This window comes from Aythya ferina (genome assembly GCF_964211825.1).
Source record: "Aythya ferina genome assembly, chromosome: W".
NCBI lineage: Eukaryota > Metazoa > Chordata > Aves > Anseriformes > Anatidae > Aythya > Aythya ferina.
This window is the reverse complement of record NC_140313.1, coordinates 18,088,687-18,114,962: the sequence shown is the minus strand read 5'-3', so window position 1 is coordinate 18,114,962 and position 26,276 is coordinate 18,088,687. Positions and strand designations below refer to the sequence as shown.

Below are 26,276 nucleotides of genomic sequence, written 5' to 3'. Positions count from 1 at the left end.
ATCACTGCCAGCAGTGTCCAAATCCCGTTCAGACCTGTCCCTGCTCGGGCGCCAATTTGTTGTCGACGGGAGGAAGACACAGACGCTCAATATGAGTGAACAATGAACTTCAACTTTAATGGATAGCTCAGTCGCCTTTTATCTAGTTCGAACATAATCAACTCATACATATTGCAAAAACTAAGCTCAGCATTGGCTAACATTTCCCGCTCTTTTCAGTTTGTTCCTCCTTCTTTTAGCCACCGTCCCGCCTTAGGGACTTTCCCAATCGCTCAAGGGCATCGTGTCCTTGATCCTGATTGGCTCTCAGCCAGCTGCGTACGTGCCAGACTCATGTGAGTTGAGTACGGTACTTTACTAGCCCATTGCCTCCTAACTGCCCAACATCAACATGTCCTATTTCACTTAACCATTCCTCCACACCCGCCATTGCAATCGCGAATAAATTACTACTTCACTGAGATCCTTGCCTGAATCTAAGTTATTGGCTACAGAGTGTTTCTCACAGCTTTGACAGGCAGTGCTACCAAGGATGGACGTGTTTAGGGGGGACCTGGGCAGCTCTGTATACTCACCTCCCTTTCCGTTTTATTTCATTCATGACTGCTTAGGGCTGAAGCAGACCCACATCTCCTCCTGCATGCTGCCATACTGACCCAGATTGAAGGCTTTTAAGTAAATCCTTGTGTTTTGTCCTAATCCAGCTCTCCTCCTGGAACATCACCCTTGTCCTCTGCAAAGCCTCACACTCAGCTATTTGCTCTGGGCTGTTCCTCACCCCGTATCTCCCAGAACCAGCTCAAGGCAGTTCCTTTTGCTATCACTCTTTGACATCTACAGGAAGGGCAGCAATGCCCTAAACACTTCTATTTATTGTAGTAATCTGAACCGAAGAGAAGAAGTACATCTGGCATGATCCCCACAGCTCTGCAGTGGACTGGCTGCACACATTTACAATGGCTGCAGCTCTGACTCGACGCAGTGCAATGCCCATCTCCATCCTCCAGCCACCTCCTTGCAGGGCTGGCTGAGCCAGAGGCCGTGTTTTGGGCTGCACTCAGCCTGTAGCAAAGGCTGGGCTTGTGGGATGAAGACAGGCACCTGCAGGAGGGCTACAGTTTGCATTTTGCAGCACAATGTGCTGTGATACTATGGTTTGCATTTTGCAGCCCCACCAGGTATCAGTGTGGAGCTTCAGGCATGAGACCCCTTTGCTCTGCAGGGGTCTCATGCCTTTTTTTTTTTTTTTTTCCCTAAATCACAAAATTGTCTTTTAAATTGTGTATGGTGAAAAAAGGAGGGAGCCCCAGTGACTGCTAGCCGCAGACTGGTCTGGTTTTCCTCCTGGCTTTCGACATCCAGCTCACAGCAGCAGCACACCAGTACTGTAAGGGATTACTCAAACTCCCCTCACCTCTGTCACTCGGTCCTATTTATCTCTGCAAGACTGCTGTACTTAAACTGAAGAAACTGTAAAGCCCTCGATGGCGACATGAGAGCAAGCAAAACCAGACAGAGGCTGATGATGAAATGCTATGCCCTAACTATCTGAATTGCAGAAATAACACGTTAAATTGGAAAACAGAGTTTTGCTGGAGCCCCAAGAGATGCATAGGAGGACCCTTTTTAAGACTTGCTCGCTGCCCACAGACAATTTCTGGGCTGTCTGAGCAAGCTTTTATCAGTTGCTCTGTAAAACTGAGGGAAAACAACACAAGCACAGAGATAACTGCACCATGGCTCCTTGCAGGCTGTTAGCAAGTTGAGGAGCGGTGGCTCGAGTCATCTGCTTGGAGATTTGGGGACACATCCTGCCTGCCATTGCAGTCTCTGCAAGACTTCCCCCCAAAATGAGGCCACAACGAGGCATTGCAACTGAGGCTCTGAGAAACCACTGTCCTCCTCCTGTTCAATAACACCAATCCTGCAAACTCCTGGGTTTAGAAATGCTTTACTGCCCTGGCTTTGTTGTCTCTGCCACAGCAGAAGAAAGCTGCATGTGTAACTGATTCCTTCATTCACAGCTTATTTTCACATTTAACCACAGTCAGGATTCCTATCAAGGACTCTAGATGCCCTCATCTAGAGCCCTAGAGTCACTCAGCTGCCTGCCTATTTAGCACATCCCCTTGTTCATGCAGAATGGCATCCGAGGCTTGCTGCAAACCCCTCTCAACCCATTTTGCAGCAAACCCTGAAAGTCAGCAGATTTTGCTTTTCTATGGAAAGAGAGGAAGCAAGTCGCAGGGACTCAAAGCCTTTACAGATAATGTCTTGCCAGCTGCCTCTTCTAAGGAAAGTGGAGGGATCTGGCTATGCTGGAATATTTAAGAGGAAGAAGAGGTCTGGAGCAATACAAGATATACCCCAAATTTCAAAGACAAACTGGAGGGATGGACATTAGTGCTCCAATAACAGTTTTTGCATTAATTCAATGGTGACAGCTGCTAAAGAGCAATATTGTTCAAAGACACTCCATGAGACAGTGGGGGAAGATGTGCAATGAAGAAGAGAAGGCTAAAAAAAAAAACATTAAAGAGATGTTTCATCTACCTCCGGTCGTTTCTTCTCCTTCTGAACAGCTTTTTGGTGTGTGCGATTTCAGCTTCATGAGGCAATGGATGGTAACCCTGTAACAGAGGGAAAAGCAACCATCAGTTCCACGATACAGGAGGCATCGATATATAGGTGCTCAGAGTGAGACAGAGCTGTGTGCTAAGCGCATGAGGCTGATTCAAGAAAATGTTCCCATCTGTACATCCTTACAAAACACAAACCAGGACAATACTGAATCATTGGGATTAGAAATTAGAGAGCGATTGATTAAGAATGAATAGGTGCTATATTTGCAATGTACTGCGCCTGTGCTGCGCTTAGGCCTTCAGATAACAGGAGCCCCTCAGACCCCAAGAACCAGATCAAAACAACCTTATGGTTCAGACTTTAACCAAGGCGTCAGAGATAAGGAGGACTGTTTACAAAGGGACAAGATAAGGAATGTTAAACATACAAGGCCTCGAGATAACAGGAGCCCCTCAGACCCCAAGAACCAGATCAAAACAACCTTATGGCCCAGATTGTGACCAAGGCTTCAGAGAGCATGCACAAAGTGATGAGGTGAAAAGTTCAACCCTGATGAAGACATCTTACTTCATCCCCACGACCCTCAGCGCCCACCACCACAAGGCACTGAGCAAGCGCAGACAAGAAGAATTTATGGAAATGACTTCTTGTAGCTAATTTTAATACTAAGCGGGGACAGGTTATGCGTATGTATAGGCGTATTGGGAAACTTCATAAATATGTAACTCTTTACTGCATACATGTATAACCACGGCCTTGAAGCTTGAAGCCGCGTTAGGTGCGCATGACTTTGGTGGGACTACCCCCCATGCTGCCCAGCGCTGAGTAAACATACCTACTTTACAATCTTACTGATTGTGGAGTCAGCGTTCTGTGAGTCATTTTGGTGAGCCAGGCAGAAGACACTCTGCTCGGCTGCGGGATCAGCTGCGGAGCGGACGCCCCTAGGTGCACCCTGAGTATTTTGCTCGGAGGGGACTCCACTCTCAGCTGCTCACCACGGGAGCAGACAAGGACCTCCTGAAGCTGCAGACAAACGGTATGTTTTACATTACAGGAGGGGCCTGTAAGTCGTACACATGGCCGGGGCAGCTGGTAAATCGTGCAGAGACGCCTGGCATGCAGCATAGTCCCTGTAAGGGAGGAGGGTACCCTACAGGCTGACCGATAGAGTGGTCAAGGGGGATTTGCTGACCGATAGAGTGACTGCTAGCGATCTTGGGAGTAGATTGAGCAAATCCGAGGTTACCGCTGCATCCCGGTTTTGGAAGCCAGGATGGACCTGCTAATGACTGTATAAGAAGCAGGAGAAGGGTAAGTGGGCCTCTCACAATTGTGACAAGGTTATCTGGGTAACATTTTCAGCTGCTGGAGGAATACTAACTGGAGTGTTAATAATTGTATGTCTTATTCTTAAGTGTCCAGGTAATTTGTGTTAAAAGTATTTGTGTAAGTGTAAGGGTTTGAAACAAAGTGGAATAAGTCACTCCACGAAGAACGCAGTCAGAGACAATACTTGTTTGGTTGGTTATCATTCTAAATTATATTCTTGTGATATGAATGAAATGTGCTAGGGGACTCTCTGTGTGATTGCATGATTGTGCTGTGTGAGTGAGATGCAGGGTCGCTGCGAAGCTAGTGCAGAGGTCTGATCCGCGGTTCCATATTCTCCGCAAGGGGAGTGGGTGGAGACAAACGAAGTGTGTGACAGACGAAATAAGTGCTGTTTTATCCAAGTTTTGATTGGTGGTGCCCAATATATGGGCCTGGCTGTGTATCTTGTGATCCTATTTTTGCTCTTAAATGCTTTGAGTGTGACAAGAAAAAGCATTATCTAAGTAACTAACAGTTTAGAAATGTTGGTGTATTTGCTGTGGTGTTTGGTCAGTTTCCCAAGTACTGGAGAGGGGGAGGGGGCTGACTGATTATCAAAGCGGTAGAACGGAGAAAGTCATTTCTTTGGTGGTTTGGCCTTGAGCCCCTAGAATTTGTTAAGAAGGGGGAGAGCGAATTTATTTAGGCCTCAGTACCCTTTTAAACCCCCATATTGATGGATACACAGGAGTGATTCCTTGTTTTGTATGGGCTTACTAACAAAGTGCATGAGAAAAATTGGCATTCGGTTTGAAATTCGGTCCTGTTGAAAAGTAAATTTTGTGGAAAAGGTGGTAATGTTTGTCTAGAAGACAGAAGGCTGAGTGCTTCAGGTGTTTTCCCGAAGTCCTTTGGATTTGTGATTGGAACGGGGCTCATTAATAATCTGAAATAGCAAAGTTTGTATGTGGGAAGAAGAGTTTAATCCCAGAGAACTGGGACACTGGGGAAGAAGATTAGGAAAAGATAGTAAAAACCTGCAGTAAAAAGGTTTGTGTAGAAATTGAAACAAGGGGCAGTAACTAGTAGGGATTAGTAATAAATAAATAAATAAAAGGGAATGGGAAATCAAGGAAATAAGTAATATCCAAAACAAAGACGTTTTAAATAAAGCCTCCTTGGGTGCATATCGGCACATTCGAAGGATATTGTTAGAACTGGGGGCACAGATAGCGAGAGGACTTTCACTAAGTATTGCAATCAGTGGTGGCCACTATATAAGCTAAATGGCCATTTTATGGATCAATCGTCTATAACACTATCTTGCAATTAATGTTTTTGAGGAGAGAAGGAAAATGGGATGAAATGTTGTATAGCATCTGGGAGGGAAAAGGTATGGAATTAAGTTGGACCCAGACTGAGCCTTTGGTGCTGGCATGAGAAAAGTACAGGCTGGAGAAAGATAAAGGAAGTGTTAAAAGGGTCGTTGAAGGTGTTAAAGGTGTGGCATGTAGTATTTAACAGAGCTGTCTGAAGTTGAATGAGCAGGGAAAGAGGATGTAGGAATGTTAATAGTTCTGTCTCAACCCGAGGCTGAGATCTCAAAATCACGGCTGTGAGCCCTCTGGGGCAGAGGGACCATGATGGGTCCCAGAGAGTTGTCATGGAAACAGAAAAGCAGCTAACTCTTAAAACAACCTGAGTTCATGTGTGAGCTCAGCGGTCCCATTGGCAATCTAAGGGAACTTTCGAAGAGAAAATAATAAAAAATATATAAATAAAAAAAATTTTGAACCTGCTTTCAGAAAACAAACAGAGTTAATTGCCTCTTTCTAGGGCAATCAGCCCCTGATACCGGAAAGAAATTGTCTTAGGTTGCAGGATAAACTTACAACAGTCAGGAATGATGGAGACCTGGGGCATCTAGCCTAGCAGGTCCACTGGTTGAAATAAAGCTAGGGAATGAAGAAGTGAGGCTTGAATTTTTTGTTGGTTACGGGAGTTTATTTTCTGTGTTAATTAGTCTGTAAATGTAAATTCAATAGGAGCAACTGTCCAACAGGAAAAGGTATTTTTCTTTTTTTTTTTTCAATGCTTGAAATTTAAATTGGGAAAAATGATTGGAATTACAAACTGAGAAAAACAGTCAAGTTTGGTTCATGGTACTAGATTTAAAGGATGCCTTTTTCTGCCTGCCCGTGGCAACTGAAAACCAGAAACTCTTTGCCTTTGAGTGGGAAAATAATAATAGAGGATGGAAAACTCAGCTTACTTGGACAGTGTTACCACAGGGGTTCAAGAATAGCCCCACCATATTCGGGAACTGTAATCTTGAAGCCTGAAAGACCCCTTCCGGAAAAGGGGACACTGTTGCAATATGCAAATGATAGTTACTGAAGAAGAAAAGGAATGTGTGTAATGGACTGTGAGTTCACTACATTTTTTCGGCACTAATACTGTGAACCCAGGCTCTTTCCTTAGTAACAGAGTTTCCAGATCACCCATTCATGATTGTATCAAGACCACAGACATGGTATACTCCTCCTGACCAGACTTAAAGGAAACACCCCTAGAAGATATGGAGGATTGGTATATAGATGTCAGCAGCTTCATCCGCCAGGGATTTCACCTCACAGGATATGCGGTAACAAACATCAGCCCAAAAGGTGGAAATCATCACCTTGATAAGAGCTCTTGAGCTGGCAAACATTTGGACAGATTTGAAATATGCCTTTGGTGTGGTGCATGTACACGGGGCAATTTGGAAGGAGAGAGGACTGTTATCTTCCTCAATTAAACACGCAGAAGAGGCTGATAGCAGTTATTAGAGAAGAAGGAAAAATGAGGCCCAGACAGGAGCAGCCCCGACTAGGCAAGGATCAATGTGCCCTATGTAAAAAACTTGGGCATTGGAAAAACGAATGCCCAGAACGGAAAAGGGAACCGGAGAAGGGAGGTGATGGTCGTGCGTGTAAAAGATGACTGAAGAGGACTGGGGGAATCTACCCCAGTAGATCCGCTGGTTATAAAAATGAAGCTGGGGAAGGAGGAAAAAGAGGTGGAACTTATCAGTTTTAAATAAAGCATTAATATCAGTGGGGAATGATTACATTGTAGTAAAGGGGGCAACTGGCCAATCTGAAATAGCATATTTCTGCAAACCATTGAAATATAAATATGGGAAACAGTGGGGCATTCACAAGTTCCTATACATGCCCAACTCCCTGGAGTCACTCCTAGGGAGAGATTTATTGGAAAGATTACAAGCAACCATTTCATTAAAAAATGGGGAGATTATTCTGGAGGTAAATGATGAAAGATATGTGGAAGTGTTGATTTTGATATTGACAGCTATTGAGACCAAAGAGTAAATTAGTGAGGAAATCCTAAGTCAAGTGTTTTCCAGAGTATGATCTTCTAATGTACCAGGGAAGGCGAAGAATGCACTTAAACAGTACCCCTTGAAAAAGGAAGATAGAGAAGGAATTAGCCCGATAATTGATTAACATGCTTAACACCAGAGCTAACCTGGTTTACCATTTTAGATCTGAAGGATGCCTTCTTTTGCCTCCCTCTCCATGAAGCCAGTCAGAAAATCTTTGCATTTGATTAAAAAGGCCCTAAGAGTGGGCGCAAAACACAGCTCACACAGACAAGGTTGCCTCAGGGCTTTAAGAACTCACCCACCTTGTTCGGAGAACAACTTGCAAAGGACTTGGAGACCTGGGAAGCCCCATCAGGAGAAGGAAGACTGTTGCAGTAAGTAGATGACCTCTTAATAACCACCCAGACAGAAGAAGCATGTGTGGCCTGGATGGTAAGCCTCCTAAACTTTCTGGGACTACAGGGGTATAGGGTATCGAAGAAGAAGGCTCAGGTGGTTAAGCAGAAGTTGATCTACGTGGGTTATGAGGTTAATGCCGGACAACAGACCTTGAGGCAAGATCGTAAAGAAGCAATATGTCAAACCCTGAAACCTGAGACAATAAAAGAACTGCAAACCTTTTTGGGAATGACAGGATGGTGCAGATTGTGGATCTATAATTACAGATCGCTTGTAAAACCGCTTTATGTGCTCATTGCAAATGGGAACAGGGACCTCCAATGGACAAAGGAGACCATGCGAGTTTAGGACCAACTAAAGAAGGCTCTCATGTCAGCTCCAGCTCTGGGACTTCCAGATGCAAATAAACCATTCTTCCTTTTCTCCCATGAGAAACGGGATTGCCCTGGGAATACTAGCACAGAACCTGGGCCCATATTGAAGGGCAGTTGCTTATTTTAATAAGCGGCTGGATGCTACCGTCAAGGGATGGCTGGGATGCCTCAGAGCCATTGCAGCAGTGGTGCTAAATATCCAGGAAGCACGCAAGTTCACCTTGGGACAGAAAATAACTGTGCTAGTGTCTCACAGTGTCCACAGTGCTGGAAGTGAAAGGTGGTCACTGGCTTCCCCGCAAAGGTTCCTGAAATCAGCAGAAACCAAGGGAAGCCAGTACACCATGACTGCCTGGAGACCATTGAAGCTACCTACTCCATCTGTCCAGACCTGAAGGACACTCCTTTTGATGATGTGGAAATATGGAAGCAGCTACGTCATCAGCGGAAAACGACATGCTGGGTATGCAGTTACCACTTGCAAAGACGTAATAGAATCTGGAAAATAAACATCTACACGGACTAAATAATGAGATTATTGGAAGCAGTTCAGCTGCCTAAAAAGGTAGCAATCATGCACATTAAGGCACACCAGAAGGTGAGCTCAGAATTGGAGGAAGGAAATGATCTGGCAGACAGAGAGGCAAAAGAAGCAGCAGAAGGTGAGGTAGCAACGGAGGGAGCCCTGATTCCAGACAGGCAAATTCCCCTTGAAGGTAAGCTTGTATATAACAAAAAAGGATAGAAAATTAATCGGAAGTCAGAAGGGAAAATATAACCAAGAGGGATGGGCTATTACCAAAGAAGGGAAGGGGAAGCTAGTCATCCTCTCCAATTTATTGTGGTCACTGGTAAAGAAAGAACACCAGAAAACACATTGGGAAATAGACACCTTGTAAAACTCCCTAATTGGAAAAAATCTTGCCAGGAACTTATATGTTACCATCACTCAAATAACTTAACAATGTGATCTTTGTCTCTAGACTAACCCCAAAAATGCACCCAAACCAAAACTGTGTCAAATTGGAAAAGGCCATGGGCCCGGGCAACAGTGGCAAATTGACTTTTCCGAACTTCCAAGAAAAGGGGGGTGTCGATATTTACTGGTGTTAACAGATACCATTTCAGGATGGCCAGAGGCTTTCCCCACTAGGACTGCCAAAGCCTGAGAGGTAACTAAGTCTCTTGTAGAGAAAACTTTGAAACCACAGTGGAAAGGACTATACCAGGTGCTCCTTACAACCTCCACCGCAATTGAGGAACAGAGTGCCTGGATTCACCATTCTCAAGTGAAGAAAGCTTTAGAAGCCCCCTGGAAAGTAACACCAGGTGACGGTGAACTGAAACTAAAGCTCGTTCGAGCAAAATGAGGACAATACGGTCAGGAGTATTTAATAATACCGTTAGCAAGAATTTAGTTAACAGAATTGTTTTATTTCTATGGCTTAAAAGTTGTAATTGTGATTCAAGAAGGTGCCTCTGTGATAATAGAGAATGGTGAATGGCCTTGGTCCAAAGCTGTAACAACAGAGGATAAGAGCATAATGGAAAGTTAGATCTTTAGCTCTTAGTTGTATGTAAGCACAGTTATGGTTGCAGGCAACAGCTGCCTTGATCATTAGGGAAGGAAGTGAAGGCATTTTTCCAGCTGAAGTCCGAAAGATTGTTTGGGACAATGCCAATGATTTTGAGAAGAAGTTCCAGTCTTGGTGGACCCTGGTAAATTTTACCTATGATCCCATTGTTTGCATGGCTACTGCCTTCATGCTTACTATATGTAATGCCACAGTTTATGTTATCCACTGATCATTGCACTAGGATTAAACCATGAGGAGACAGTGCTCTATCCTTCAGAGCATAGAACATGGGCACGGATGGAGAATGGGAAATGGCAGTCTGTAAATCTAGAATCATGTGCTACCCGGGAACAACAAGGATTTATTTGTGAAAGTAATACAATTGATGCTCAGGATGTATGTCTTGACACGGAGCAAGGTGTTTGCCACTTTGAAATTCATCCAAATACTAGTCAAAAGACTGTGCTTGTATATGTTGGTCAAGGGTGTGTGTGTTTAAGAACTGCTTGTGCTTTTGTAGAAGTAGATAAGGAGAACATAGATCCCCCTAGCAAAAATCATCCTAACTTTTGTATTTGGAACTTTGTTAGAATCATCGGGTGTGATTTTCTATATTTGGCACCAGTGGTATCCCACCAGTTGATCAAGTCTAACAACACAAAGTATCACAAGTTATTCAGAGTTTTGCAAAGAGTAAAACAAGACACAAATCACAGCTGGTGGGATACACTCTTTGGATGGTCGCCAACTGCAACTGGGATTTTGAACACATTGTGTCAGCCAATGTTTTATTGATATTAGTAGGTATAAGTTTAATATTGTCTTATGTAATACTTGTTTGAAATTGGAAATTGTTGCAATGAATGTCCATGTTAGCCTCCTTGACAAAAGTGCATGGCAAGGCATTGAGGGGTACACATAGAGACTGGGAAGAATTTTTGTATTAAGTAAAAGAAGTTACTAGATTTTCCAGAAAAGGGGGGGCTGAATCATTGGGATTAGAAATTAGAGAGCGATTGATTAAGAATGAATATGTGCTACATTTGCGATGTACTGTGCTGCGCTTAGGCCTCCAGATAATAGGAGCCCCTCGGACCCCAAGAACCAGATCAAAACAACCTTATGGCCCAGATTGTGACCAAGGCTTCAGAGAGCATGCGCAAAGAGATGAGGTGAAAAGTTCAACCCTGATGAAGACATCTTACTTCATCCCCACGACCCTCAGCGCCCACCACCACAAGGCACTGAGCAAGCGCAGACAAGAGGAATTTATGGAAATGACTTCTTGTAGCTAATTTTAATACTAAGCGGGGACAGGTTATGCGTATGTATAGGCGTATTGGGAAACTTCATATATATGTAACTCTTTACTGCATACATGTATAACCACGGCCTTGAAGCTTGAAGCCGCGTTAGGTGCGCATGACTTTGGTGGGACTACCCCCCGTGCTGCCCAGCACTGAATAAACATACCTACATTACAATCTTACTGATTGTGGATTCAGCTTTCCACGAGTCAATACCTCAAACCCAATCAAAACTTTCTTCTCCACTTCTGTTCTTCCTCTCCACTGAAGGTGCCAGGTTATCTGGCTCCAACTTGGGATGTTTGTCTGCTTAGAGGGGTGCTGTATTTACCATCCTGCTATGGACATCATGAGGCTTCATTAATGTCAGCAAAGGGATTCGAGGCTCCTGGACAAAAGGCACTATGGAAGTGTAAAGTGTTATTTATTTCCCAGGGACTATGGAGCTGTCATAACCCTAATGATTATTATTTATGTAGCATTGTACTCCCCAGGCTGGCAATAAAAGCCTTGTAAAAGTTAGTCCTTTTATTTCCACAGCGATCTATCTCACTGTTCTAGCTGGAGCTGCAGAGGGAGCAGTAAGGTAAGGGCAAGGGCTGGGCGGGATGGGTTCTCGTTGAGCAGCAGCTTTGTCACATTGGCATGACAATACTGCCTGGAAAAAAAAATCCCTCTCCATGCAAAGATAGCCTTAAAAATTACAGTTAATTTTGGTAGCGGTTACAGATATTATGAGATCCTCTGGTGGAAGATATAACAGAGGAGAAAGGTTTCTGTGGATGGCAAAGAGCAGAGCAGGCATCCCAGAGTCCAAGACTAGCAGGGCTTAACCTGACCATCAAGACTGGAGAAAGGCACCCCACAGGTGCTGCAGCAAACCCACAGCACTTTGGAGACCTTCACCCTTTGAGATTTGAAGCAATGCAGAAGTCACCAAGCCCCTGGGTAAATCTTGCTGCTGGCTAGCCTGCCCCCATTTCAGCCTTGCTTTGCCAGCAGGGTTGAAGTGTGTTTTTTGGGAAGGTGGTTTCCCTCCTAACTTCCTTTTTCACTTCTACTCTTCCAGAGAGAATCACCCCACACCACAAAGAGCCCTCCTCATGCTCCCTGTACCTTGCCACAGCCCAGCCTTGTATCCTGGTTTCAGTTAGGACAGAGTTAATTTTCCTCCTAGTAGCTGGTAGGGTGCTATGTTTTGGCTTAGGATGAGAAGAGTGCTGATAACATGCTGATGTTTTAATTGTTGCAGAGCAGTGCTTACACCAAGCCAAGGACCTTTCAGCTTCTCGCTCTGTCCTGCCAGTGGGCAGGCTGGGGGTGCAGCAGGAGCTGGGAGGGGACAGACCCAGGACAGCTGACCCAAACTGGCCAAAGGGGTATTCCATCCCATCTGACATCATGCTGAACAATATATAGGGGTGGCTAGCTGGGGTGGGGGGGGTGGCTGCTCGGGGTTAGGCTGGGCATCGGTCAGCGGGTGGTGAGCAATTGCATTGTGCATCACTTGTTTTGTACACATTATTAGTAGTAGTACTATTATCATCATTATTGTTATTATTATTATTGTTATTATTTTCCTGTCTTATTAAACTGTCTTTATCTCAACCCACAGGCTTCACTTTCCCGTTTCTCTCCCCCATCCCAGAGAGGGAGGGGGGAGGGTGAGCGAACGGCTGCGTGGTGTTTAGCTGCCAGCCGGATTAAACCACAACAGTCCTTTTTGGCGCCCAACGTGGGGCTTGAAGGGTTGAGATAATGACAGATCTGACCAGAGTGTGTTAAACTAAAATTGGTATAAGTATTAGACCTGCTTAATAGTTGCTAGTCACAGTGCTGATTGCTTTAATCTCAAGTCTGCTGTGCCTGTTTTCCAAATTGAGTTTTATAACTCATTACTTTCTGTATGTGCTCCCTGTCATGCTGTTTATGCTTTCCGGGCCCTGGTTTAAGATCATTATGGTACTGTGCGGTGTAACAGTGGCTTATGATAGGATGAAATTTCTGGTCATGACTCCAACCTGGTATTTGTACTCAGCACTGTCGTCGACTCTATACTTTGGAAACCATATCTAGGAAACTATTAACAATTACACCTATTGCCTTTTTTCGTCAGGGAGCCAGTCTGTGGAGGGGAAAGGGGAAGATATTTTTTCCTACTTGTTCACTCTCCCTTTCTCCTTCACCTCCCTCTTATCCTCCGAGCTTGTTACAATAGTTCTCCAAAATATTGAATATCCTTGGGATACTCAGACCAGCATGTTCTTGTTGTTATGTCTCCTAAATGTGCTTCAGGTTTTGTTTAAGGTCAAACAACTACTTAGGAATCTCATCCAGAGATCTGTCCTGAGGCAGGATAGTTGTGAGTGGCAGGGAGTGTGGGAGGATATGGGCAGGTTTCTAGAGCAGTTGGCACCTCCAGTGTTTTGGAAATTCACCCCTGAACAACTTCAAAATCCTAAAAAACTGGTAGAGTGCTTGAAAAAAAGGGTGTCATGACTCTGTCAGTTCCAAAGTGACACAAATCACTTTAACGTGCTGGGGTCTGGCCCATGCCTATCGAGCTGCAACTGATGCTACTGTCAACCGAGCGACAGACCCTGCGGCCACTCCAAGTCCTGTGACAGACCCAACAGCCGCTCCAGTTCCAGCTCTTGCAGCCTCTCCAGCTCCTGTGGCTGGGTCAGCGAAACAAGCTGTAGCAGTGGGATTATCATTTGGTTAACTGGGTTTGACTGGGCTTTTCCTGCAGCCAAACACCTTATGGTTAATTCTGGGTGGCTCCACAGAACCAGAGTCCTCCCTGAGGAGCCCCCAGCCCCTCTGGGCAGCCTGGGCCAGGTCTGCGACATCCACCCAGCACAGAAGTGTGGCCTGGCAGGCAGGGGGAGCCGCCAGGGCTCCGCTACGGGTCCAAGGCATTTGGGCCTGGCCCTGGGCACTGCCACAAAGAGCCTGAACACCACTGAAATGAGCCTGGAGATCTTTGAGGTCAAGCAGTTTGAAATTATACTGAGGCTTTTTCATTACTGTGGCTGCAGTCTGAGGCCTTCTCACCTCTTTGAATGCTTCTTGTTCACTGATTGCACAGGAGGAGCTTAATCTCTCTGAGATCTGGTCCTCTGAAAATTCACTTGCTATTGGCCAATGGGTACCAAAGCTAATGGGAAAAGGAAGGGAGGGAGCAGACACACAGCCCAGTCGCATCAGCTGTACTAGGTTAGGAAACAAGGCTAAAATTAGCACAATACTCAGACCATTTCCAAATGTTGTACTACCACAGCAGGCTAAAGCTTGGGGTATTTTGAAGAATTTAAGCTGCACTGCAAAAACATGTGCAAATACAATTATCCTGAAAAACGAAACCATCTCTGCAGAGCACAAGCACCCAAAGTACCGATTTCCCATGAGCGAAGCTTCATTAAGTGTCAGGAGCTCTAGTACTGCCCATGCCCACAGGCAGAGCTGTGCACTGCTGCGTGGCGTCCTCACAGCACACCACTGCTCCTCCTCATCCCTCTGTCCTCCAGAACAGACAACCCGGGTGTGAGAGATGGGTTAACAGCATGGGAACACAGCTCCTAACCCAAGGAGCACGCCTGGCCACTGCCCGTGCCCAAGCAGAACTCAGCGTCCCCGCTAGGAGAAGCAAGCATCTCCCTTCTCTGGCCAAGCAGTTCCCTTCCTTAGTCCTAGCCATCAGACAATGTTTTGGAAAAAAACTGTCACTAGTTCCTACTCTTGTGTATTTTGGTGCCTAAGCAAAGCTAAATTTGGAAGGGAGAAAAGTCGACTTTTTTGTGCAGCAGGCTGATGTAAAAGGAAATATCAGCAACTCCCAAGAAGGGTGGAGTGCTTGGACAAGTCGAGTGCGCTGGGTGGGCGAGTGCAGGCCAGAGTCCCAAGGGCACAGTAAATGCATTTATGACATGGCTCTTTGATTTGTCTGGAGGCTGCTCCCCACTGCAGGTCACGCAGTGCGACACTAGAAGTGCCTTTAGCAGAGCTAATTCACTGAGGACAATGGGGATCTGAAACACAGCTCTTCCATTTTTCAGCAGGCTGGCTCTCTATGAAGCTGAAATCCCCAAGCAGAACCAAAGGGATGTGCTTTGCCAGGCAGAGGACCACCCTGTGCCCTGCAATGGGTCTCCAAGTACACCAGAGAGATGCTCTTCACTCCTGCCAGAGCCAGCAGACAGCAGTGAGCCGAGGTGCCCACGGATTTCACACGTGGGTTTGTGACTTGTCCATGGGCAGTAAAATCATATTTGGTCTCTTTCCCACAGCAGTTTTATTTTTATATTTATTCACAGGTGGATTGAGAACATAAACAACATTTCAGCGCTGCTGGTTCTAGAAGCGAGAGGTATGGGAAAAGCAAAGAACAAGGAGTCCACGGTCTTCGGAAGTACCACTAATATAGGTCATTTTCAATCTTGGAGCAAAATGCACTGTGGTTTACATGGTGGTAAACTTGGAGCAGAACCTGAGAAGCCCATGGGACTTCTAATGTATGTATGTGTATGTCAAATTTAAATTACAAACATGCACGCTACTACAAGAAAGGCCAGCAGCTCTGTGAGAGAAGGACCAGCCCGCTCTCTGGCCAGTCCCCTAGAGATCAGCTCTGATGTGCTGACATCTTTTCAGATGTTTTTGGGAAAGCAGCTCTTGGAGAAGAGGTGGTGGTGTCTGGCAAGCTTAGGTGATTGTCATCTGGCCAGCTAGCAGGTGCCAAGGGAAAGCTGTCCTTTACCGTGACTGCTACAAGCAGGCAGCAGAGCAGGGCAGGTTTGTCGCTGCTCCCAGGAAGCCGCCCCAAGAAGCAGCTTGCAGGGCAGATGGAGCCGGAGAGGAGCTCTGCTGCGGCAGGGATGCTCAGCAAGGTCACGGCGTGGCTGAAGCCTTGCTGAGCACCTCTGCCGGATCCTCAGCCCTGTCCACCCACCCATGGGAATTCAGAAAGGCGGCAGCCCCCTCTGTGCTGCTCCAGGCCCATTGACATGAAACTTTAATGGACGAACAAACAAAAACCTTTCAATGTCTTGTTGGCACTCTGCAGCAACCCCAGAGCCTCCGTCTCTTACCTAGCCTGCTGGGTGCTGGGAGGGACACGAGGAAGTGGGGCACGGCCAGTGAAATGCAGGGAAATGGGGAGTTTTAGAGCGACTCTGCTCCTTGCTTGAGCTTTTGTGCTGTTTTTCTCATGCCTCCTCTGCAGCAGCACCAACTGAGGAAGTTGGAGCACCAGCTTTGTCTCTTTTTACAGGTGACGGTAAATCCCACCATAAATCAGAAGGCCAAGTTAAGGGCATTCCACAAAGACTCAGTAAAAATCTACGGGCATATGACAGTCTGGTGTTCATCGTTTCATCTCATGTTGCTGATGTCTGCCTAATGCAGCCTGACCCTTGGATGCCAAACCTCACTCTGTAAAATGCTCTTCTTCACCGCTACCCATGCCATCAGCCTCTGCTACAGCCACTGAACAAGATGCTCACAGCCCTGAGACAGTCAAGTAGGAAAAGGTGACCCAAAAGGGAAACAGCATCGCTGAAACCCAGAGCAAGCAAATTGAGAAAAGAAGTGGGACAGATGGAAACAACCAAGGCTGGGGTGATGGGAGAAGTAAAAGAAATGATCTGGCCGTATTGCAGTATTGGTCCACAAGAGCTTTATCTCAAAAGCCTTTGTGCCCTCAAGAAACATCTCCACCCCTGCTTATCTTAAGCAAATGGTGGCAGAAGGCCTGAGCTGAACAAACAGGTTGTTAGGCCGCCAGTAGACGCCGGGAGCTTTGCTCTGTATTATTACACCCAAAGTTCAGGGTGGGATTTATTTTCGGAGGCAGTGGGAAGTGGGCAGGGCTGGGTTTATAGCAGCACTGAAGACACTGCCTCTGCAACAGCAGCGACAGAAATACTGTGGCTGAAGGCAGGGCCAAAAGGTAAACAAATATTGCAGCTCCAGAAATGATCCACAGAAACCAGCCCAGAAACTCATAACATATCCTGATAAGGTTTCCATCCACCTATATGACGGGTTGATCGCTGCAGGCCTGGAAAGCCAGGGACAACATGGATCTATTTATTTAAATATGTTCAGCCAACGCTGAGCACGTTCAGGGTCAGGCTGCAAGGTGTGGACCAGGCGGTGCCCACGTAGGATGAGCAGTTGGGGACATACCCCACCAGAGATGTCCCCATCACCTCTGCGGCCGGTGTTTGTCATCACCAGGGGCACTTTGAGCAAAGCCAGCTGCTGGGACATCACTTGTATCTCTTCCCCTTCCAGGAATTCCCACAAAGGTGGCCTGCCATCCACTCTCCTCTGACATGAGGGGAATTTTCTACCTCTTGAAAGAAGAGGGTTGTGGCACAACCCAAAGCCTTGACCTGATTTGGAAGCCATGGAAGAATACAAAACAATGGCAGGAAGGGGCCTGTAAATGATTTCCTCTCTGTTAAAATTTAAGTGATAAATCTGTTCCTTCAAATTGCAAACTATTCGTTTTTCCTGGAAGGTGCTCACAATATTAGCTTATTAGATTATAGCTAATAATCACAATTATTAGCTTATTAGCTGATTATTAGAATCAATCGGTGCTCCTTTTTTATCAGGACTCAAAGCCAACTGAATAGAAAGTGCAACGATTTCACACCGTGCTCCAAGCCCAAGGCAAAAGGTGGCTCAGTCGTTACAGCCCTGTGCTGTGGTGGCTCTCCCATCATGCAGCATGCACGGCACAGCACACATGTCTTCTGGCCACCTCCAAGGATGCTTCTTCAGTCTAAATTCAGCTGTTGGGTCGGCAAAGGTGCCTGTGTTTCCAGACACCCCAGGAGCACAGGTCTTCGGGCTTCACCACCACCAAGCCCCGCAGCGACGGAAGAGGAAGGATGCTCTGTGGGACCTCAGGAATAGGACGTGCTCGCCTGATGAATCATGGCATGGCGCAACACTCCTATCAAATGGGAGGCATAGGAAATTGTTTCTTGGGAGATGTCCCGGTTTGGAGGATTTCCTGATTAACTGCATCTTTGGGGAGTGTGCCATAAGTGTACATTGCCAGCAAAGGCTGAATGTGGAGCTGCAGCGTGATTCGGTGGTGAGCACCGCGGAGGAGACTCTTTTCCCAAAGAAAGGGTGGGGATACAGATGAGCAATGACTGTGATGGCAAACATGGTGACAGCTAAACACACTCCTTCCTTGGTTATCGTTAAAAGTACCATGTCAATTTCCTACAGGGCTCTGCCCTCCCACATTGCCCCAAGGGTGCAAACTCCTGTAATCCCATTTGCTGAGTGTTAACGACAATTTTTATGGCCCCTCTCTCAAAACTGTGGGCATTTTAATGAATTACAGGCTCCACACACGCAGAGTCCCAGATCTGAAGAAGCATCACTTCAACTCTGTCTCTTCCCACCCCTTTTCCCCAGCTTTTGCTATCAGCTCCCAGCAGAGCAAACACCCACTAGACAGACGATAGCGTAGACCCTGGCATTAAATACTTGGGGGCAGCTTCATCCCTCTGCAACCAGCCCTGGGATAAAACCAAAGACACAGAGAACGGCAGGAACAGCTTGGCATCAAGCTGCCCATGTGAGATAAAGGATGCAAATGTAATTAAAGCATTAGAATAATTAGGCAAAGTACCTCCAGTGAAATGCACCTTGAACCTTCCTCAGTGCCATCTGCTGATGACTGACAGCAAGTTTTCTGGGCTCTGTTTTAAACACTTGGCCCCATAGCTCCTGAATTATATATAATTCCAAGAATTATATATAAAAATCTTGGAGAAATATATATAAAAACTTTGAAATCCTGCATAAAGTCTCCTCAGAGGAACCGCAGACACATAGTACCCACCGACATAACCGTGCTGGGCAGGGGTAGCAGCAGGAGCCATGGAGCGAGGTGCACACTGGAAGCATTGATGCCGGGTGCTCCAGATGCACTGACACAGACACGTGGTGCCATAGGAAGAGTATAAAAAGAAATCCCCTTTGTTACCAGAATCCGCAAATCCAAAATCAGTCACAATCTGATTTAGGAAATGGAGTTTTTCCCATGTTAAAGCAAAATGGAAACAATACTTCATGAGTGGAAGTAACTTTAATTGTTTTAACTGATGTAATTTTAGTGTTGTTTAGGTTTATTGTTTATTTGTATGCATTTCCTCTAGCCTGGTCATGCTTAAAAACAAACCTTACTGTCAGCAGTAAAGCGTCCCATCCGTAAATAAATGCATTTATCCAGTAAATACAGATACAACCACAGCACTGCCTGGAATCCTTAAATGCAGAATATTTAAAGAATCAACATTAAAATAAACAGTGTTGGCGACCTGGGTTTGCTTTTCCCTGGAAATAAGAGCCTCTTTCAGCTATTATCGGGGATAAATGCTGCCTGCATCACATAGGCCCTGGTATTTGCCTTGTGGTCTGTTCAGCTCACGCCGTGCAAACACTACAGCATCAAATTTGGCACTAACCGATGGTCTCAGAGGTGATGGATTCAACTTGCCCCGTTCCTGCTCCCTTCAACTGGGGGTTTGCCTGTGGGGATGCTGGCTGGCAGTGGCACTCTCTCTGACTGACCAGTGCCACCAATGCCACCACTGGCCAGCAGGCTCCACATTGTGCTGGGTGACAGGCACTAAGTTGCTCTGCTGTGGGCTGGAGAGCTTGGGGTACAGACTGGCTCCCGGCTTGCCCAGGCTTACCCTGAGAAAGGGCTGCACTGCTTGGAAAAGCCTTTCCTACATTTTGCTTGGTTGCTGCTAATTTGGGGGTGAAGGAGGAATTACTCTAGCTGGGACTTACAATGTTGTGATGTTGCTATGGGAATATTTGTAACTTCAGCTGAGACCATGCATTTCTTTAAAGTATACTCCTCCTCTGTATTTTTCACATTCACAAATCTGTTTTTCCTCATCTCTTGCCCCTTCAAAGCCTACAGCCCCCAGTCTGTAGACGTGGATGTGCTGATCCTGCCTCCCAGCACCTCCCCGCCATGCATCATGGGGCTGGGGGCACGAGGAGGACCTCCCTGATGGATTTTTTGTGATCTCTGAATGGATCCAATAGGACATCAGGGAGTTTTGGAGTAGGACCCAGGTCACCTTCTACCCTGCAGAGTCTGTTGAAGCTCTGTGCAACCACCAGCTATTTTTTTTGGTACAACACCCTCTGGCAAAAGCAGCTTCTGCCCCATGTGCTCACCTCAGCATCACTCCCAAAAGAAGGTAGGGGTTGTACCCATGTATATTTTCATTTCACCCATATTATTAACAAAAGATTGCCCAAACAGACATGAAAAACACGCAATCCCCCAGAACCAAGTCCCTGCAAATCTACCCAACTTGGGTGGACCAGAGTTTTAGCTCATGCTCATGCAAACTCCCTGGGACAGTCCAGCAGCTATGGAGGCCCTCGATTGCAGACTGGTAACTTCATAACCTTACAGACAATAGGTGGCTGCTCCTTCCTTTCAACATGGTAGAGACTTTCTCACCATGCAGCCCTTGGCACTTCCCTTTGGAGGCGATCCAAACACACACTCTCACACCACCCTAAGATGGGAGGCAGCAGTTAGTAAGTCAATGCGCATTTCTCTGCTCTGCTACCTGGAGAGGGGAGGCAAGTGGCCTCAGAGAGGTGGCTTGTCTCACCATCATCCTTATTGCTGTGATCCATGCACTCTGACACTGAAGTTGAGGGGAATTTCACCACCACTTTCAATGGGGTCGTGATGGTGGCAGCCCCTTTTGGTCCACCAGGCCATAGCCCTTCTCGCAGGCTCAAAGACAGCACCTTCCTGGCTGAAACAAGCTGTGCAGAATATCAACAGCCTTTCCTTCTTCAAGGCCCTCGTATTGTGCTTGAAACATTTTCACACAATAGATATTCCTGTTTTCAGACTCCTATTCCCAAGACACAGCCAACACATTTTCCCTGGGACTATACCACAAAGAAATGAAAGAAATGTTTTTTCTCAAGTGTCCACTTAGTCCAGCTCTGTGGGAACAAGTGAGGACCTCATGTCACTGCCACCCTTGCTCAGAACATACCCCGGTGTGTAAACATTGATTTAATCCTATAAAAACCTCATTCTTCCCTTTGAAAAGTCCCACTCCTTTGCCCTGACCCTCTGCTAGCCTACTGGTACTTTGGACTTGGGCAGAAGAAACTGTTTCTTGAGTCTGCTCCCTCCCAGGATCCTCCCTTTATGCATCAAGCCCTCCAATTCCTCCTGCTGTAATGGGTCTTAATGCAGTGACAAGTACAAAAAACATTATGCACTTGCCACAGAGTATCAGTCATACCACCTCGTTTATTAATTACACTGGTGGTTTTTAACAGGTGCTTTGCAGACCTCTGGGAGCCATGGACTACCTTTAACAGCAAAACGAGTACAAGTAGGCAAAGCAAGTTTGTAGCTGCTTCGCAGCAGTCTCAAATGTGACATTTGTAAATGGATCTGGCATTTCCACAAAAAAAAAAAAATCTTAAAAAATGGCTTCTTATCTAAAATCTACTAGAGGACAGGAAACAAGACAGCAGTATCTGCTCTCCCATGTCTTGCAAAGAATGAACCTCAACCATGACAACTCCAAAGACACAAGGAAACCTCATATTCTCCAGGCACCAGGCAAAGATCAGCCTTTCTGCCAGTAAAAACATGCATTATGGGTACTTTTGTGATGGCTGTCGGGAGCCGGGTGAAACCCGTTCAATTCATTTTGCATCGAACCAAGTTCCTCCAGGCTGTATTTCATCAGAACCAAGCGGGGACAAAGAAGAACCAGCAACAAAACATGGCAAACAAAGCATGCCACCCCTCCTTGCTGGGGTGTTTTTAGCTCCTTCACTTGGGTGTACGAGCCCTTCTTGTTGGCATGTGTGGTAGACAATACAGGGGCTCATTTCCAAAAGTTGGAGAGCTCTGAGAGATAGGTCACGGAGAGCTGTAAGAACCTTAAATTAGGTCTCTAAGTATTGTATCCAAACTGGTTTTAGACATCCTTGCCTCCATACATCTCTGCCCACTATGCACAGCTGAATGCAGGTAGAGGAGGTGCACGGGGTCCCTCCTCCTGCCCGCACCTCTGTTGGGGAGGCAGACAGCCCAGCGAGGTGGCATGGCTGTAGCCTGCCCTCCCGCAAATCAACTCATCAGATGTCTGCGCGGGTGCCTGCATCTCCGCACTTGGCAGCCTCAGCCTCTCTCTCCTTATCAACACCCAAAATATTCACTTAAGATCCATGGCCTTTCGCCAGCCAGAACACCTCATGAGGAGCACAAGCATCTCTTCCATGCCTCCAACAAACCGAAGGAACAAAAGCAAGGCTCTTCCTCAAGCACAAAAAAAAGTAATAATTAAAAAATAAAAATAATAAAAAAATCCCACCAGCTAAGAAAAGCTGGAGGTTAATATAAATTCCATGGGTTTGAGGGGGAAATGGAGCTGCATTCAAAGACTCGATGCCTAACCATGCTTCCTTCATCTGGCAACTGTGCACTCCCCAAGCAGAGTTATTGAGGAAGTTAGACAAGAGCTATATTTGTTGCAGCTGCAGATTTCCCTTAACCCCTGGTAGCGGTGTTTTCAAAAAAAACAGAGCTTGTTTTCCGATGCTGGCTTTTCATTTTCATGCATGCCACGGCCACAGCTATTAGCTTTAATCACTGCCATGCATAGATTAAAAATAATGAAAAAACCTTTGCCATTCTAAGAAGTCCAGGCTGGATGAGCAAAAGGGGGATTAAAACAAGGTTTTCAGGAATTAACTTGGAACAGGAAAGAAGAAGATAAAGCCATTATAAAAGCTTGCACTAATACAGGAGTCCTTTTTGTTTTAAGTGTTAATGCAGCCATGAAAATTCCTACCAAGATTTATTAGTTGGGTCATGTATCTGCCTTGCTTCCTCTCCTGATGATAAAATCAAGGCTCTTTCACTCCACTAGAATGCTTCTTTCTCCAAATTAAGAAGAAAAAAATTGTATATCTTTTTCAAGACTGTGTTTATAGTATGCATAAGACTACCTGTGAGGCTGACACCTTCAGAAAAATGAAATACAGATACACTGCCATCAAGATACCTGGTTAGAGAGTAAATTGCTATGATTCTCCTCAAAAGGCGAGTGTGCTGCTTTCGGTACCGTCCCCTTCCATCATCCCCATCCTGCCAGAGCGCTGGCGGTCCCAGAAAGGCGCAGCACCCCACTCTCTCCTGACTGCCTCTGTGGGCCATCAGCTCAGTAGAGCACCTACTTTACCCAAACCCACTTCCAAGTCTGCTGTTTGCCTTGGCCCTTGGCCAGCAAAGCACTTAGGCACATGCTTAAAGTTAAACACAAGAGTAAACAGCTTGAAGTCAGTGGGACTTAAAATTAAGCATATATTTCAAGGATTTGCTGGATAAGGGCCTTAGCCCCGGTGTGCCACGTTTAACTTGGATGATTCTGGGCTTACTGGCTCCCTCTTTCCCCGAACGCTCTCCATCAGACCAGGCAACAAACCATTTCTGTTTTGCCACCACACTAGAGGCTGGCTTTAAAGAAACCTTGTCTAGCCTACAGGCAGAGTATGCCTTTCTTTAATTATACCTGCCTGTAAAATACCTTCTAGAAATCCCCACCCAAACAAAGCCTCAGGAAAGGAAATAACGGAAATTCTTGATGGTTTCCACGGGGGAAGTGATCCCAACCATGTGAACGTAAGATGAGGCTGATGACTGTTCCTACTGTACGTAACTCCCAGCCCACGGACACTCCTTAAAGGACCAGGAGAAACCCCATTACCATCCCGATTTCCCAAGGCAGAAGCCTTGAAGCTGGCCCCTGGCTCCATGAATGTTCAGATCCTGCCTCACCACTCTGAAAAGCCTCTCAGTGGACACATGGGGAAAGAAGAGACACGAAATCCATGAGACTCTCTCGCTTGTCCCTGTAGGGAAGTGCAGCACCTGATGATCAATCTTCCAAGAGGCCATGCAGCTTCTAAAGGGCTAGAAGTCTCCCCCAGACTCCTGCTTGATTCTCTTTGTCTTCCATGCCCTTTCACATGAACTTTTATACTCTTTTTCAATTGCATCTACGCTTGCTAGGGCCTCGGTGGCTGTGGGCAGGTGTGCAGTACTGGCAGAGACAAAGCCCTCCTGCACAGAGGTAACCACTCCAAACAGGCAGCACAGAAGGACGTGGAAGACATGGGCAGAGGAGACGAGCAGAGGACTAGAAACTTGGACACAGAAGATGAAGATTCGCTGTTGATTTATCCAGAAACAGGACTGCTCTCATCAAGAAGCAGCAACTTGCCCAGACTTGACAGGAGACCCTATCCAAATTTTAAAAGACTCTAGATGAGCACTAGATCTTCAATCTTCTTCTGCACAGACTTCTTCAATGCCCAAAAAAACTCTTTTTGTCCAACCTTACATCAGGTTGGACCTCAGACCTCCCAGAAGAAGAGCACAGCCACGGGCTGCCACACTTGCCCTTCCTGAAGCCCATGACTCTCAGAAGTTAGGACTGGCAGATTAAACTAAAGTACCGCCTTGCATGCAAACCTTGCCATGAAAAGACGCCAAACAAGGCGATCTGCTTCTCCTTCAGACAGGAACAGCAGGATGGTCAAGTAGTCAAGGAACTCCACCTCTAACGCAGCAGGTTCCCAGCCTCGTGCACACTTCCAGCCCTCAGAACTACTTGTGAAATACTTCCCTAGCCTTGCTGGCTATGGTCAGTTGTGCACAATTTCCTCTTCTAGATGAGGAAAAGTGGCAAAAGAGCTAGATCTTGTAAGTGTTACACTTCACCTGCTCTCCACAAAGGCCAATGTAGCCCATTCTGTTATCATTCATTACCTGTGTAGCTACGCTGCTTGGAAACACAACTGAAATGTTAGATGCTGGATGAAGAGACTAGAAAGCTGCTCTAATACCTGGACAAAACCAGCAAAACACCAAGGCTGAAATAAGAAATAGCTTGCTTACTTCTACCTTTGAACACGGGCATTTGTAAAAAAATGAGTTTAAATAACAAACCTGTCTGTCTAAGCATTTATAAATTGAACCAAAGATACTTTTCCATTCATATAAAGGATCCTTGCAGTGTGTGTAGCTGCAACCCACAGGGGTGGGTGGGAGACCTTGCATTTCTCTCTGGCCATGAGTGTCCCACCGTGCCCTCAAGATTGAAATCAGGCAAGACATGGTGCAACTCCCCCCATCTCCCTTGCTAGCGTTGTATTCTCTGACAGTTTTCTGCAGCCGGGCTTGGCTTCATTTCAGCCCCAGGACACCTGGCAGCCTCTCAGAGCCTTTGCAGAGGAGTAGGACCCGTGCACATGCAGGCAGACGCATGCAGACCCTGCTTGCAGTGACCAGGCAGACGGGGGCAGTGGAGCTGCCACGGGGCTCTCAGGACCATGTCAGGTTGCACGTACATTTGAAGTTGGCCACCCAGTCCTCAGCAGCGAGGTGCAATCTCCTACCAGCTACTTCCTCTTGCACTTGCAGAGCTGATCTCCAGGAAAGCTCTGTAGTGTGAGGAAATCCTGGCTATCGCCACTAAAGCATTATTGACACAGCAAAGGAGATAATAACGACAGGAACTGTCTTATGGCAACATCACCACCGCAATTCATGTGACTGCTTGGTGCCAAGGTCCAGGGAGCTGTAACATGGCAAGAACAGGTCGCACGTGCTGTTAGCTGGTTATTGTGAAAAAGGAAAAAAACAAAGGTGTGCTCCTACAGTTTGATGAGCATCAGCTACTCTCCCTCTGGCAAACAAATCAGGTCATCAGCGCACAATACTGTATTGACTCACTGTATTGACCCCACCTTCCCACAGGAGGCCACAGATCCCTTCTCCTTCAGGGAGGTAGGTTTGGCAGATAGCAAGTGTTATGGCTGTCTAGCTGAAATCTGGAAAAAACATCACCATCCATGGTGGCAGAACCATGAAGCCTGCAATGGCACTTGGGACTGTTGTGTGAGTGCCCTGGATTCATGAACAAACCCACAAAAGGCACAGCAGCCCTGCCACCTGCGTACAGCCCCAGCCACAAAGAGATGCAGGTGGCTTTGATGACCACCAAAAACACAGAAATCACCAGCATGAGCAGTGCTGTGGGTCAGGTCCCACTAGCATTTCTCCCAAGACCTTTTACTGCAAGGAACATTGGATCAGACTTTTGTGGTCTGTGGAAGGTATCCTGGAAGAAGCACACGCAGCCTGAAAGGTGCCAGCTTGAGAACCCAGCTGCTGGCAGATGTTAGGCAGGACAAGCACCACGTGGAAAGCAGCCGTTCCTTCTTTTTA

At 46.3% G+C, this 26,276-nt stretch overlaps 2 protein-coding genes across 6 annotated transcripts in view; one reads left to right on the top strand and one right to left on the bottom strand.

Moving 5' to 3' along the window:
• Positions 1-26,276, top strand: part of LOC311426270 (uncharacterized protein) — a 448,189-nt gene that overhangs the window by 291,692 nt on the left and 130,221 nt on the right. The gene's annotated exons all lie outside the window — the stretch shown is intronic.
• The window catches only part of LOC311426284 (CBP80/20-dependent translation initiation factor-like), a 172,489-nt gene that overhangs the window by 73,522 nt on the left and 72,691 nt on the right, over positions 1-26,276 (bottom strand). For all 5 annotated transcript variants that reach the window (XM_084502553.1, XM_084502556.1, XM_084502552.1 and 2 more), the window contains one exon: positions 2,554-2,630. In XM_084502553.1, coding sequence (XP_084358679.1) covers positions 2,554-2,630 — 77 coding nt within the window. The remainder of the gene's footprint in view (positions 1-2,553; positions 2,631-26,276) is intronic.